This window comes from Micropterus salmoides, unplaced genomic scaffold, assembly GCF_014851395.1.
Source record: "Micropterus salmoides isolate LMB-PRFRI ecotype aquatic unplaced genomic scaffold, ASM1485139v1 Ms_hic_scaffold_19, whole genome shotgun sequence".
Taxonomy (NCBI): domain Eukaryota; kingdom Metazoa; phylum Chordata; class Actinopteri; order Centrarchiformes; family Centrarchidae; genus Micropterus; species Micropterus salmoides.
In genome coordinates this window covers 7,990,183-8,003,661 of record NW_024041039.1, presented here as the reverse complement: position 1 = coordinate 8,003,661, position 13,479 = coordinate 7,990,183, and the positions used below count along the sequence as shown (strand labels likewise).

Sequence of the window (13,479 nt, the reverse complement as noted above, 5' to 3'; positions counted from 1 at the left end):
TGAACTGGGGCTGGGTTTACTTCCTATTCCAGGTTTTTCTCACATTCACTGGTTTGAACCACATTTCCTTTTCAGTAACTTCACCACAGATTGCAGGTACAAACACAACACAATAAAAACTGTGATGTCCAGGTGAGTTGGCCTGCATCTTGATTGATTAATGGTAAAATTGTAACAGTGACTAATGTTGACGAACATGACTAAACTTAAATTACGGTTGTTTATCGGCTCTGTAACCAGGCAACAGAGGGATGTTTTTCTCTACAGAACAGGAAGACTGAAGGATCCTGGCATTTCCATGTTGATAAAAATGTCATGTCTAAGAAACATTTTACCAGATGATGGTAATGCTTAATTTAGCCATTTACGTTACCATACTTATGCAATACATTTATACTATATTACATAAATAATGCAGTCATAACATTTTGTACACGTCCACTCATCCATGTAATTGTTCACATTTGACATTCACATCGTCACTGTTGTGCCTCTTGCACAGAATCTGAGCTCTTACGTAGTCCCTGAGTCTGTACACTGAAACCTGTGCACTGGCTATTAATATGCCCACATCCCTATCCACCCTTGTCATCAGGTCAAATTCCTGCACATTTTTCTGGCAATAATTCAGACTTTAAGTGTATGACCAACACTCTCCCCCATGTGGCAGAGTCCTGACCTGCGACTGCGGCCTGTTGGCGCCGATGCCCCTGCACTCTGCCAGGCCGAGGGTATCTGTCCCACGGGTCTCCAGACACAACCCGCCTTGTTTCAGCACACTGGACACCGCTTCCTGCTCAGGGACCCTGGGGGAACCATTGGCAGAGAGGAGAGAAGCCAATGAAAGGTCTTATTACAACTATAAAGAACAGACGGAGCGAATTGACTGGTCGCCCCTCTGAGTAATTGAATTGCACCACAAGCAATGCGCCTTATTACAATACGTAAAATCTAAAATTACAATTTGAGAGATCACAGTTATTTGGAAGCATGACATTCACAGATATATACAGAGAGCAGATACAGTCAGAGAGGCGGGGCCTGAGCTTTAAGAAACAAGCTGGTGGGATACACACTGATACCCCACTCAGAGGTTCCCATCCAAATCAGATATATTTAGATCATAGGTTCTGAACTTGAAGGTCATTACACCCCAAGGAGTAGCAAGATTTTGAAGTGCTTAGGAAAAATAAATCCCTAGTGCATGTATCTTTTCTTTCTCTAAATGTGGCTTTTTCGTTTTGAAATAAAACGAAGGCGGAAAATCATTTCTGCCTCATTTCAGCCTCTTGGGCTCCTTTTATATAATCAATCAAAAGAAACACAAGCAAACACATTTTTCACAAGTGTTTTCCATTTGTTAGCTTTTAATGGTGTCTGGAAGGAAACTTTGGCCCTCTTTGGTGTTACATAACAGACAGCAGAAAATAAGCATTAACAGTTTTATAATGGCCACAGGTCAGACATAAAAGCCATCCACAAATTCCAGAATAACCTGCATTCAAACCGTAAACCTGCACTCAAAAATGTGTTGCTCATTGTTACTTCACTTGAAAGTTTGACCTCTACTGTGCAGGGTTTGCTATAAGGATGTTTCCACATTCATGTACTGAGGGAAGGTTTCCTTGCTCATCTTAAATCTGAATTTCAGACATGTACGTATGAGCGAGATTTTCAGACATCACAACTTTTTAAACCAATTGTGGTTCAATATGCAGATTATGTGAGATGTGGAAACTTGAAGCCCCCAGTGCACATACATCTTGAGCTATCGTACCTCAGCTCAGGATAGACATTCTCCATATACCAGCGGAAAGGTTTGCAATTCAACTTCCGCCGCAGTGTCAGACGGTCTGCAATGCTACAAAAAGAAAACAAATGAGGATGCAGAGACAGAGCAAGATCAAGTAGAGAGGAGAACATAGGTAATGGTGTAAAGGATGGCAAGAGGAGAGTTTACCAAGTAAAAATGCCAATCATTCTCTGGTTTCAGCTTCTCAAATGTGAGGATTTGCTGCTATTCTTTCTTTTATATGATAGTAAATATTGAATATCTTTGGGTTTCGGACTGATGATTAGATAAAACACGGAATTTAAAAATGCCACCTTGGGCTCTGGGAAGTTATAATATGCATTTCTCACAATTTTCTTATATTCTATCCACAAAATGATTGCAGAATTTGTTTTAAACTTTAAAATAAAAAAATAGGGAAGAGACAAATCAGTGAATCTCTTACCTGCATGAAACATAACCAAACCTGTATCTGAGCTGCTGCCTGTACTGTATAACACGAGAAAAGGATGACAGTATAATGGACAAACCTGCCAAAGGCCTTCCCCTGGGCTGACGGCCTTGCAGAGTAGTAGTACTGTTTATATTCATCCATCCACACCTCAGCCGCCCGCCGGGTGTTCCTGCGTAGATACAGACACAACACCAGCTCAGACGCAGTAATGACAGTGCTGGTTGCATTCCTGCAGGCGACTCTAATGACAGTGTCAGGAGCCTTCAGACACCAAAAAATATCTCCATCAGGAAAATCTTCCTTAAAATCTAGGTGTTTTTGCAAGAGAAGACCAAGTTTGGGACCAATACGACTTGTTTAAAGAATTCAACAGCAGCAGTATCTTTTAAACAAGATATTTATACAATACTACAGCCATGTTCCCAGTTTACTGGTGTTAAATCTTGTCAGTGTTCAGGAGGTGATGAAATTAAACTAATGAGTGAAATAAACACACAATATAAAGTTAAGAAATGTAACTTTCACTGTGGTTAATTACTCATTAAAAAATACAGATGGACCTGGTCACTAAGAACAGCAATTTCAAGATAAGGATTGAGTCATTCACCAATTTTATGTTACTTGATGTGTGGGTGAAGACTCATCTCTGACTGCCCAAGACGTGAAAGGTTTTGCCTGGTGACGCACTCAACGTCATACTGAACTGTGCTGAATCATGTGACACTTAAGATACTAAGGTTGACTAAAAGATTAACCTTCTTGGCAGTTGGTAATTTGTTTTGCCGTGTAATAACACTGTACAGCAGACAGGATGTCAGGCTTCTAACAGATCAGCCCACTTACTTAATGTAGGTGAGAGCATTGCCTTCTGGGAAGTCATACGGGTGTCGTTTCCTGAACACATGACCCACACGGCTGCAGGGAAGAATCTCCAGGCTTCCTCCACACATCCACACCCGGAATGAAAGCTCTGTAGGTGGACAGACACAGGGGATGAGGTCAAGTTGTCTGCGTCTGTCTGTCTGTAGATTACATTGTCTGAGCTGCATCATCTCAGTATTGGCCTGGCCATGTTCACCTGCTACATACTTTATGCAGCAGATGGCTACAAGCTGTAAATCAGTAGTATGAAAGCTGTTGTAGCGCATAATTTAATGCCCTGCTGCCTTGCAAATTCCAAGGACACAACTGCCAATTTGGACAGCGGGCTGCTGAACCTCTGCAGCATCCGAAAGTTTCTGCGGTTGAGCAGAGTCAGGCATGCCGCAAAAAAAACACAATGTTACTTGAATTTGTTATTTATGTGTTTAGTTTCCTGACAGTAATGTTCTTGGAAATAGCAAGGGTTCTCCCCCAATTAAATGTAGAAGTAAATAAGAAAAACAAAAAAAAAAGTAATTCCTTTTTGTTCCAAACTAATGATATTTATTATATATAAGTGAAGACAGGACTCTATATTTATTTACAGTGAATGGGAAAAAAAACAATGTTCCAAACGTAAAGTACACAAGTGGGGTGCAACCCTCTAAAATCCTTTATCCCTCATTTGATTTTATATATATATATATATATATTTAGTATTAATTAATACAATTATAGTTTATGTCAAAGCTTTGTCACTAGATCTTCTGAGTACGATGTCTGTGGAAGATAATTAATAAAAAGTAATTATTCTGATTCAAGTAAAAGTTAAACAATCATCAGTGAGCTCACCAAAGTTCTCCCCTCCCCAGATGTCCATGTGGGTGTCATACTGGCCAAGGTGGTTGAACCAGCTCTTGTCCATGACGAAAATTCCACCAGCAATGACGGGAGTCCTGCAGAGTGGGAAGGGAAGGAGTCATATACATTTTCTACACATACTGTGACTCACATTCTTATTCAGAGACTCACTAATGGGGGGGATCTTCAATAGGAAAAACTGTTTTCACATTGCCCATTTTTAGTGCACCAAAGGGAGTTTGGAAAGTCTTTATAAGCCTGAAGATGGAATGATGATAATTTCTAATTCTACAGATGGGTAACATAAAAAATATCACCAACATTGGCATGAAACAAATGAAAGTAGGCAACTTAGCTTGAATTCCTTCATTGCCACCATTTGCAATGTTAAGATGCGTTAAGGGTGCAACTAAGCTCTAGGCTTACTATGTGTTTACTGTTTTGTGTTTAACCATTTGTGTTTAAACACATTTGTGTGTTTTGTGTTTACTACTGGTAGTATTTTAGCGTAGAGAAAACAAACATTGTGCCCCTGCTGCTCTATATCTGTCATCATGTTTTTGCTCATGTCCTTTGCACTTTGATATGTTAATGCATATCGATAATATTCATACATGTACATAATATATGTTCATGATGAATTTTTCAGTATTGGAATGAATACTATGGCGCTATGGATCCCTATACCATGATGACAAGAATAAAAGACAGACCTGATAGCCTGTGTGGGGTCGCTCCTCGCCATTTTCTGCTCGATAGGAATCTGCTCCCACTTGAAGTGGAGACTCCAGTCAAATCCTGGAGGGAACGACAGCAAATACTTAGACAAAAAGTTAGATCCAGCAGATAAATTTACAACCACATTGTCTAGACGTCAGTTCTAAAGCAGCCAAGAAAACAGATAGGAGCTCATCTTGGCTGATCTTACTTTCATGATTTCACCTTCTACGTTTTGCCCACTCTTCATACCAGTCATAACAACAAGTGCTTTTTTAAAACTCACTCCTATTGGATGAAAAAGTTCTATCTTTACAAACTTTACTACCAGATTAACATTAATTTCTTTCCTTCTCTTTGGGATTTTCTATCATGGGGTTCTGAATTGGACTGGCAGGCACTGTGATGTCATATAACATTTGGGAAACATGGGTTTTCCTTGACTGCAGCTGGGAGTTATCAGCTGTTACTGTGCATGACTTGTGTTTTGTGTCCTGACCTCCCCTCAAGTCAGCAGAGGCAGCCAAGTAGGCAAAGTTATCCAGGCTGATGACATCAATGATGGGGCTGACCACTCGCGTATGGTCCTGCATGGGAGGAGAAGGACAGACAGACACATCATTAATTAATAAAACGAGACTGAACATTTTTTAACTCTTTTAGGACAGGTTTAGATCAGTATCTTTATGTGCTGTATGTTTATTTACTGTATTATAAATCATTACATTTAAGTGACAGAGGTGATGTGGTGGTCACATTCATCCATGATAGCGGTTCGAGCCACAGTAATTATCTTTATGTTAACCAGATTGCCGCTTAAATAGCTAGCAGATAATTACTGTAGGATGGGAATTTAAAGCTCTTTTTAATAATACATGAATTGCAGAGTAGAGACTTCTGCCATAACTTTAATTACTACCAAGGTGCATGGAGAAGGGAAATAGATTTATCAAGTGGAATGATGGAACTAATCCTGCTGTAAGACATTTCAAATAAATGAAGCTTCACATTTCATTTCATTATTTGTTTCTTTGAGGCACACAAGTCATTAAGCCCAGGAAAAGAGGTGTCCAATTTTCTCAGAAAAAAGGCGCATTTTGGATTTTTTTACTCTCAAAAGTTTATTGCCAAGAGGCATATATATATATATATATACACAATACTAACTGACTAAACCTGTCAAACCTGCCCATTCTTCCTACAGCATAGTGAACACAAAAATAAACTCTGAACTGTTAAACTACCTCCTGCTGGATAAGTAACATGACCCATAACATAAACAACCACCAGAAGCGAAATGTTGATTTTGTGTGTGTATGAATGTCGTCTACATCTGTCTGTGAATGTGTCTGTGCCAACACTGCTGTTTGCCCATAAGGCATCTGTGTGTGTGTGTGTGTGTGTGTGTGTGTGTGTGTGTGTTTGTGTAGCCCAACACTTTAGCATTGGGAAAATCCAAATGACTGTTTCCAATTAGAGCCATCCCCCTCTTTGCTCAGAGATTGAACCCGTTGTGAACTTTGTGTTGATTGCATGGAAGAGTGCGGGGGAAGAGTGAGTGTGAAATACCACTCTGCCAGAGAGCAATTTGGAAAGTGATGCTCTCAACAGCTTTAAGCAATAGACATTTATTGGGCTTTTAATGAACCTCTGTGATTTGGTAATGCGTGAAGAGGCTGCTCTTACAGAATGGATGTCACTGATGATCTGTCAATATCTCTACCCTCTTTTCCTGTCTCTGTGCTCTCTTTCTGTGTCATTACAGTGTCAGAGTGCTGTTATTTTGTCTCTCACATCTAGCTGCTTTTAATATAGCTGATAAAGGAATTTAAGCTTTTTCTTGTGCTACTGTATGTCAATTTGTGGAAAAGTGGATTGATTTACACGATGAAGTGAGAAAGAAGAAGACAAAATGGAAGAATTAACTGTAGAATAGAATAGAAATCATTCCCTCTATAAATGGAAATATGCACACTGAGTTTCCAAATGCCATTTGAAATGTGGAGATTTCTAGTCCTTTGCTTCATCGCCCAGTAATGTCACATCAATCTCTGAATAAGAGACCAACAGAAGACACACTGTCCAGCTTGGGCTAAAGGTCAACAGCCAGACTTACATGTAGACGCTTATTGCTCATACACTGCATGGAGATATTTTGTTTTATTTTGCGATACAAATTTGACATTTTATATAAAGGAAACATGGCAGAAGTATTTTCTGTGGATAAAAGTTAAATATCAGCATGCATAAGAATGACATCTGGTCAACCAATACAATACATTTAAATAGCAAGTGATTAGCCTGCTAACTAGTGGAACTACAGTCACTGGCAATAGTACAGTTTTTCATGTTTTACAAAGTCCATGAATTATACTCTAATCTGTGGAGCCAGTGAATTCTTGTAAACATTGTTGTAGGACTCAACCTTGTATGATTACCAGAGAAAACCAATATCTGCTAGCCTGATGCATGAACTACTGTCTCTACCTAATCAGTCTATTGTTGTCTCCCTGACAAGGACACGGACCTGAAATTAAATCTTTCTAATCCCTCAACATTTGTGAGTGGAGAGCTCATTACTGGTACTTCAAGCTGTTTCAATTCATGTTCTAAATTAGAAAATTAAAAGCATAATTATGTTGCATTAAAGGACATACTGGACAGTGATTCTTCATCAGTATTCCTGCTGTCAGAGGCCTTCATGAACCCGGGACTGTGGTTTTGGGAAAACTAATGAATCCAGGACTGGGTGCAGCCGGACCGAGGAACTGGTAAATTATCACTGAGCCCGGCACTCTCGTGAATGCCAGACTAAAAGATTGTAATGCAAGCTGGATGAGTCACAGCTGCTCAGAGCCAAGGATGAGTGTACGGAAACACAAACACGATGTGCACACACTCACAATGTGTAGAGTCTTTTGAATAAAACATTGAGGGGTGTTGTACAGTACAGATGTCTGAATATGTGATTTGAATATGAGTTTGGCTGCATGCACAGTTTTTCAGTGAATGTGTTTTAGTTTTGTTTTTTGTCTGGTGTACTTTGTGCACAAACTGCAGACTTTTGTCCTGCAAAGAACTGCTTACTTTTTATGTAGTAAATCAATACTTATTCTCTGTAGTTGAGCCAGCGGATGGGGGCATGGTTCTTTCAAGTTTCAAATGAGCCTATCTTGGACCCAGCCTAACTGAGCTTTTTTGTTGTTCAGCTGAATATTTTGAATCACTCAAACTGTTTGTGTGTCTTGAGAGTGACAAACACACCCCTTCTGTGTCTTCTGCAGAGACGAGCCCCCACCACCGCCAGGAGGTTCTGGTCTCATGCAGCAAACAGCACCAGTATGGACACTGTGGTTTGTTTGTATTGTCATTTCCACCCTCTTAGGATCCCCTTTATAGGTCTCCTGCCACTCTGAGTTTTTGCTTTCACACATAACATTGTATCGCCAAAGAACATAAATATCAGAAGCATTAAAGTTCTGTATAAACTTCTGTCAGTCCCCAGAATTAGATTTCCCCACGTGGGTCCTCATGATGTCCTGATGATGTCCTGATGATGTGTTGATGACAGTCGACAAAACTTTCCAATCAACGAGATACCTGTTAATCTGTATAATTGCATGTTTACTCCTCTTGGTTCATTTGTAAAAAGTCAGCATGTACACGAACAGAAGTAAAATGCAGCATTGTATAATCATTCTTTGATCCGGATCAAATGAACCTAACTGGTGTGAAATCAGTCTGCTGTACTTCTTTTTCCCTTGCTGTCATAACAATACAAAATGTGAAAAAAAAGAGTCCACTTAAGCAGCTCCTTGCCTGCTTATTCTGCTTTAAAAAGGAACAGAAATAAACATTTGGGGCTCTACCGGCTTTCTTTGTAAGAGTTAGATGAGGAGGTCGTTAACACTCTCACTTTTGTAACGTAAATATGAAGCTAGACAGACAGCTAGCTTAGCATAAAGATTGCAAACTGGGGGAAACAACTGGCTCTGTCCCAGAGTAACAAAATAGACCTACCAGCACCTTCAGAACTCACTAATTAACACATTACATCTAATAAGTTTGCCCTTTTGTACAGATGAAACTACTGAAATATAATGTATTAATATGAGAGCTTTAAAGGTGCTGGTAGTGGATTTTATTTTACCCTCAGACAGAGTCAGGATAGTTGTTTCTCCCTGCTTCTACTCTGCTAAGCTACCTGGCTGCTGGTTCCAGCTACATATTTACTGTAAAAACATGAAAGTGATATCAATCTTCTCATCTAACTCGTAGGAAGAAAGTGAATAAATGCACTTCCCAAAATGTTAAACTATTCCTTTAAATGTAGTGTCTCGTATGTTCCGTGCATTACAGGACTGGAGAGGCATTTGGAAAAAGAGAGGAGAAAAAGTAGATGAAGAAAGTTGATTTTTGTAATGGACTCTTAAATCCTAAAAAATCAAGGGAGTGGACGAAAAAATTAATCACAGTGGAGGCGGCGCTGTCTGAGGGTCTTACTTTAGTGGGAGCACACATGAGAGGAAAAGCAATTACTGAGAAAAATCTGAAAAGAAACAGCTCCTCCAGCAGAGTCAGTGAATGCCTGTGATGGGGGATAGCAGTGGATTTGGGGTAGCAGCTGTGTTCGTTAGAGCCCAGTCAGAGGTTAGTAATGTCAGGGGAGGGAGAAGACACAATCAGCAAACAGCCTATTGCTCATTAGTGAGTGATGAAGGTCTATTTTCACAGTTACACTTCTCTTTATCAAACCACCAGCACTCATATCTCAGTAAGTACACACGTTCATCTCATCTCAAACTAATCAGAAATCATTTATTTACGTGCTGTACGAGCTTTTCTTATGTGACTTGTGTGAAACTGATACAGAAAAGCAGACTGGGACAGAAACAGTCAGGGCTCACAGCCAAAATTCCCTTGAAGGTTCACATGGAAATGCCAGTGAAATTAAAAATGACAGAGCATAAATCCCAGATAATGAAGAGTGTCTGGTTTAGCATTTCATCCTGGTCAAATTTTCATTTTGAATTGCGAAACATTCATGTGTGGATGTAATGGCAGTGTCCCTGGTGGGCTGCATAATTTAATTTGTAGGATGCGGTGAATGGGAAGGATCTTCCCACTGCATTAAAAAACGACTGTTTTTGATCACAAAAGAACCCAGCATGCAGCCTGAAGCAAGAGCTAACGCTGTCACCGTGCACAACATAAACCAGCGCAGCAACACCAAACAGACCAACTAATGCGGTGAAACACTCGAGAATCAAGTGGAATACGGATTGCTTGGGTATATAGCACAGAACTCTTTCAAGCAGTGACAGGGTGGAGTGTGACATCTGGTGTAGTATGACTTAAATCTTAGCTGAACAAATTGAGTTTATTAACGATATGCAATGCCAATACATCAGCCAAAAAAAATCTACCCTGAACGGGAGCACAATTCCCTGAAGCGTTACATCACTGGGGCAAAAAAAAAAGGTTTCACCTACAAAATGCATGTGTGTGTGAGTGTGGATTAATTAGATTGTGGGAACATAAATCTGTTTACACAGTCACATTGTGGGGACTTGGCTTCCCTTTGGGGACAAAACACAAGTCCCCAAATGCCATAACGTAAATCATTATATTTTAGGGTGAAGACTTGGTTGGTTAGGCAAGCAGTGGTAAGGGTTAGGTTATTTGATGGAAACACGACCGTGTGAGTGTGTGTGAGCGCGTGTTTGGGCCAAATGTATTAAGTGTCTAATTGGAGAGTGTGAATGACAGCAGACTGTGAGCCTGTGATTCTGTACCTCCTTCACTCTCTGGATCATCGGCTGCAGCCAATCAATGTTGACCTCGCAGTGGCTGTCCAAGAAGGTCAAGATGGAGGCAGAGGCCGTGTTGGCTCCTCGCACACGTGATCGGATCAGACCTGAGGGAGGCACAGGGAAGAAATGACGCTGAAGTCTGAAACTGGTACAAAATCTATACTTTCATTAAATGATATGCTGCTTCACTGCACGGATTTCAACAACTTTGATGCCTTATGTTGCAAAGGGACAGCTGGCTTGAAACTAACGCACACTGTGTGTCACTATTAAAGATACACTGATTTAACATGTCGTAGTCAATCTACTTGTCACAATGACTACTCATCTGCTTGTAAACAGTAGTATAATATTGTCTGTGTAGATTTCTTTACACTGGCTCCTCATCAAATTCAGAATTCAATCTAAGGTTCTTTTGATAATTTTTAGAGCTGTGCATGGTGAGGCACCTGCTTGTATTAATTAAAGATCTACAGCAGGCCTGTATCAACAGCAGGTCCCTGCAAACATGCATGCCTTCTTTTTTATTTTGAAGCACTTTGTGAAGCCGGTTCCATTTTGGATCTTGTGTATGATTGATGTATTGAGCTCTGCTGCAAATTAATCCCTTATCAAATATCTAATTCACAATCCCTCTTATAGACTTTCTGACACTACAGGCATCTGCAAAGACAAACACATGCTAATTAACAAACTGAATGTGCCAAGTTTGGATATACCAAAGTCAACAACACAACTGCCAGATGCAACACTAGCGGGAGGGAACTCATCATGTTAAAGAAAGCATTTCCAATAACTAGTGCTCTGCCTTGGCCTTTATTTCATTTATTTAGTTGATATTTGTTGAACGAAAAAGTAGATTTAATATTATTTCCACAGTGTTGTTTTAACTTTAGCTTCTATGGCTTCTGCAGCTGTAGCACATCCCCCCCACATGCTATATAAATACAAATTCTGCCCAAATCACATTGCTTGAAATATCTATCTTTGGCATGGAGACCTTACATTTTGATGACATGTCCCCACCACTTTTAGAAATTGCTGATTTTGTCCCCATCACTTTTTGAAAGCATTTGTTAAAAATGATCTGAAAATACTTTGCACCAAAAAAGGTAACTAACAAATGAAAATGCTTTGAGAAAGGTTTATTTGCACGATTTAAAACAAACATTCAATGCAGTTTAAATATAGAAGAAACACATCTGTATTGTCCAAAACATTTTTATGAAAGTCCCCCAACAGTATGGAAGTATAATACTAAATGACTGGAGACTGTTTTAAAGCAAAAAACACTCTTACCAAATGTTAATAAATGCACCCACTCTCCCTGCCTTGCCTTATCTATTTTATTTTCATTTTATGTATTGTTATGATGCTTTCTAACAAAATCTTGCAACAGCTAGGCGTGAAGAGGTTTGTACTCAGGTATGCATTGCATGTATAGGTGGAGAGAATGATGTGAAGAGAGTTTTTACAGATGGCTGCATTGCATTCTGTTCTACTGAGGGAACTGTTGACAGAAAGATTTGTTTCTACCCCACAATGGATTTCTCCTTGTTTTATTATTGAACATCATTGCAAAACATAAATAAGCTGTTGATTTTTGATTAAAAGTGACTTGCAGCATTTCTTTCACAAGTGATGTTTTTAAAATGACTTTTTTTCTACTGTCAAACTCCATTTAAACTGCACCAAAAGGTCTTCACAGGTCAAATTGTCTCTGTTTTCTGCCTGCAAGAATAAAACCACTGCAGATCCAGTGGCACATTTCCTTTTAACTTCTTAACAATATGAAGACCTTTGTTCATTAAATGTTTTTTTCTTTAGGAGATAATCATCTGGGATATTTCAATTTGACTTTTGGGTGGAAAAGCTTCTACAGAAAAAACTGCCTTTTGAAATGAAACCGATTAATTGGATAAGTCTGAAGTAGATAGCAGAATGTTTCTCGCTCTTTGCCCTATCAACATTTTAAATAGCTTGTAAAAAAAAAATATAAAAGCCCAAAATATCAAAAGTGTAAAGTAACGTGAATTAAGACAGGGAACTGAAGGGGTGGTTAATTGTCTATTTTTTCTGCAGCATCTACAGTTATTTAAACAGATGCATCTCATCATCTGAAGACTTTTGTTCCAAAGTCTGAGATCATTAAAATAACAGAAACTTTGTTGTTCAGAAAATTGTTTGAAACACTGCTGTTTGTACCTGTTAAGTTTATCTGTATTGGACTTGATGCTTGATGAGGAGGTCATGTTCCTCAGATTCATTAAAATAATCTGTTTTAGCTTTTTTATTTTGGCACCACTTGAAAATTGCGCAGCATCAGCAGGGATGTAAAAGATAAATTTATTTGTGCTGTACACACAAAATTGCTGTAAGGAAGGAGTGATTATTGTCTACATCTTTTTTAAACCTAATTTCTCCAAGATGCACTTTGTAACGAGGCAGTTCTGTATCAGAGAGCCTCAACGAGTACATGCAGCGCAAAGCTGAACAGAAATTAAACAACAAACAATTACAATTTAAAGCTGGAGTAGGCCATTTATTTCAGAAGCATTCATTGTTATATTTGTTTAAATTGTCTTTACATCCCAACAGCAATCCCTAAATCAAATGCTCTGTAGAAAACATGACAAAATCCATTTGTGGCTGTCTGTAATAAGCATGGGCAATCATTTCATCCGTGCAGTCTGCCCGTGCACTTACTGCGCATTCAAATGTGTTCTGGGAGATTGGCTTTGGAGGGAGGCCTGAAAAAAGGGGATGGGATTTTTTTGGTTGTATACTTTCATAATCTAGCTGTCTCTTGCTAGTTTCTCAGACGTTACCTACCCCAGCTTTAACTCAAACTGGTATGTAGAGGCTTGGCTCAGTGCAGTTTGGTAGTAAAGCAGTAAATTGTTTATACAAACACAAACAGACTTGATTACCAGCAGTACGGAACAATGCACACTCTCCTACTAAAACATTTGTCCAAAAGG

At 39.2% G+C, this 13,479-nt stretch overlaps 1 protein-coding gene across 1 annotated transcript in view; it reads right to left on the bottom strand.

The window, feature by feature from the left end:
• Window positions 1-13,479, bottom strand: part of galnt16 (UDP-N-acetyl-alpha-D-galactosamine:polypeptide N-acetylgalactosaminyltransferase 16) — a 40,563-nt gene that overhangs the window by 4,450 nt on the left and 22,634 nt on the right. Inside the window, exons 6-13 of the mRNA XM_038728805.1 lie at window positions 10,481-10,602; window positions 5,185-5,272; window positions 4,682-4,766; window positions 3,960-4,063; window positions 3,090-3,216; window positions 2,323-2,415; window positions 1,778-1,861; window positions 680-806 (exon numbers count right to left, since the gene is read on the bottom strand). Coding sequence (XP_038584733.1) covers window positions 680-806; window positions 1,778-1,861; window positions 2,323-2,415; window positions 3,090-3,216; window positions 3,960-4,063; window positions 4,682-4,766; window positions 5,185-5,272; window positions 10,481-10,602 — 830 coding nt within the window. The remainder of the gene's footprint in view (window positions 1-679; window positions 807-1,777; window positions 1,862-2,322; window positions 2,416-3,089; window positions 3,217-3,959; window positions 4,064-4,681; window positions 4,767-5,184; window positions 5,273-10,480; window positions 10,603-13,479) is intronic.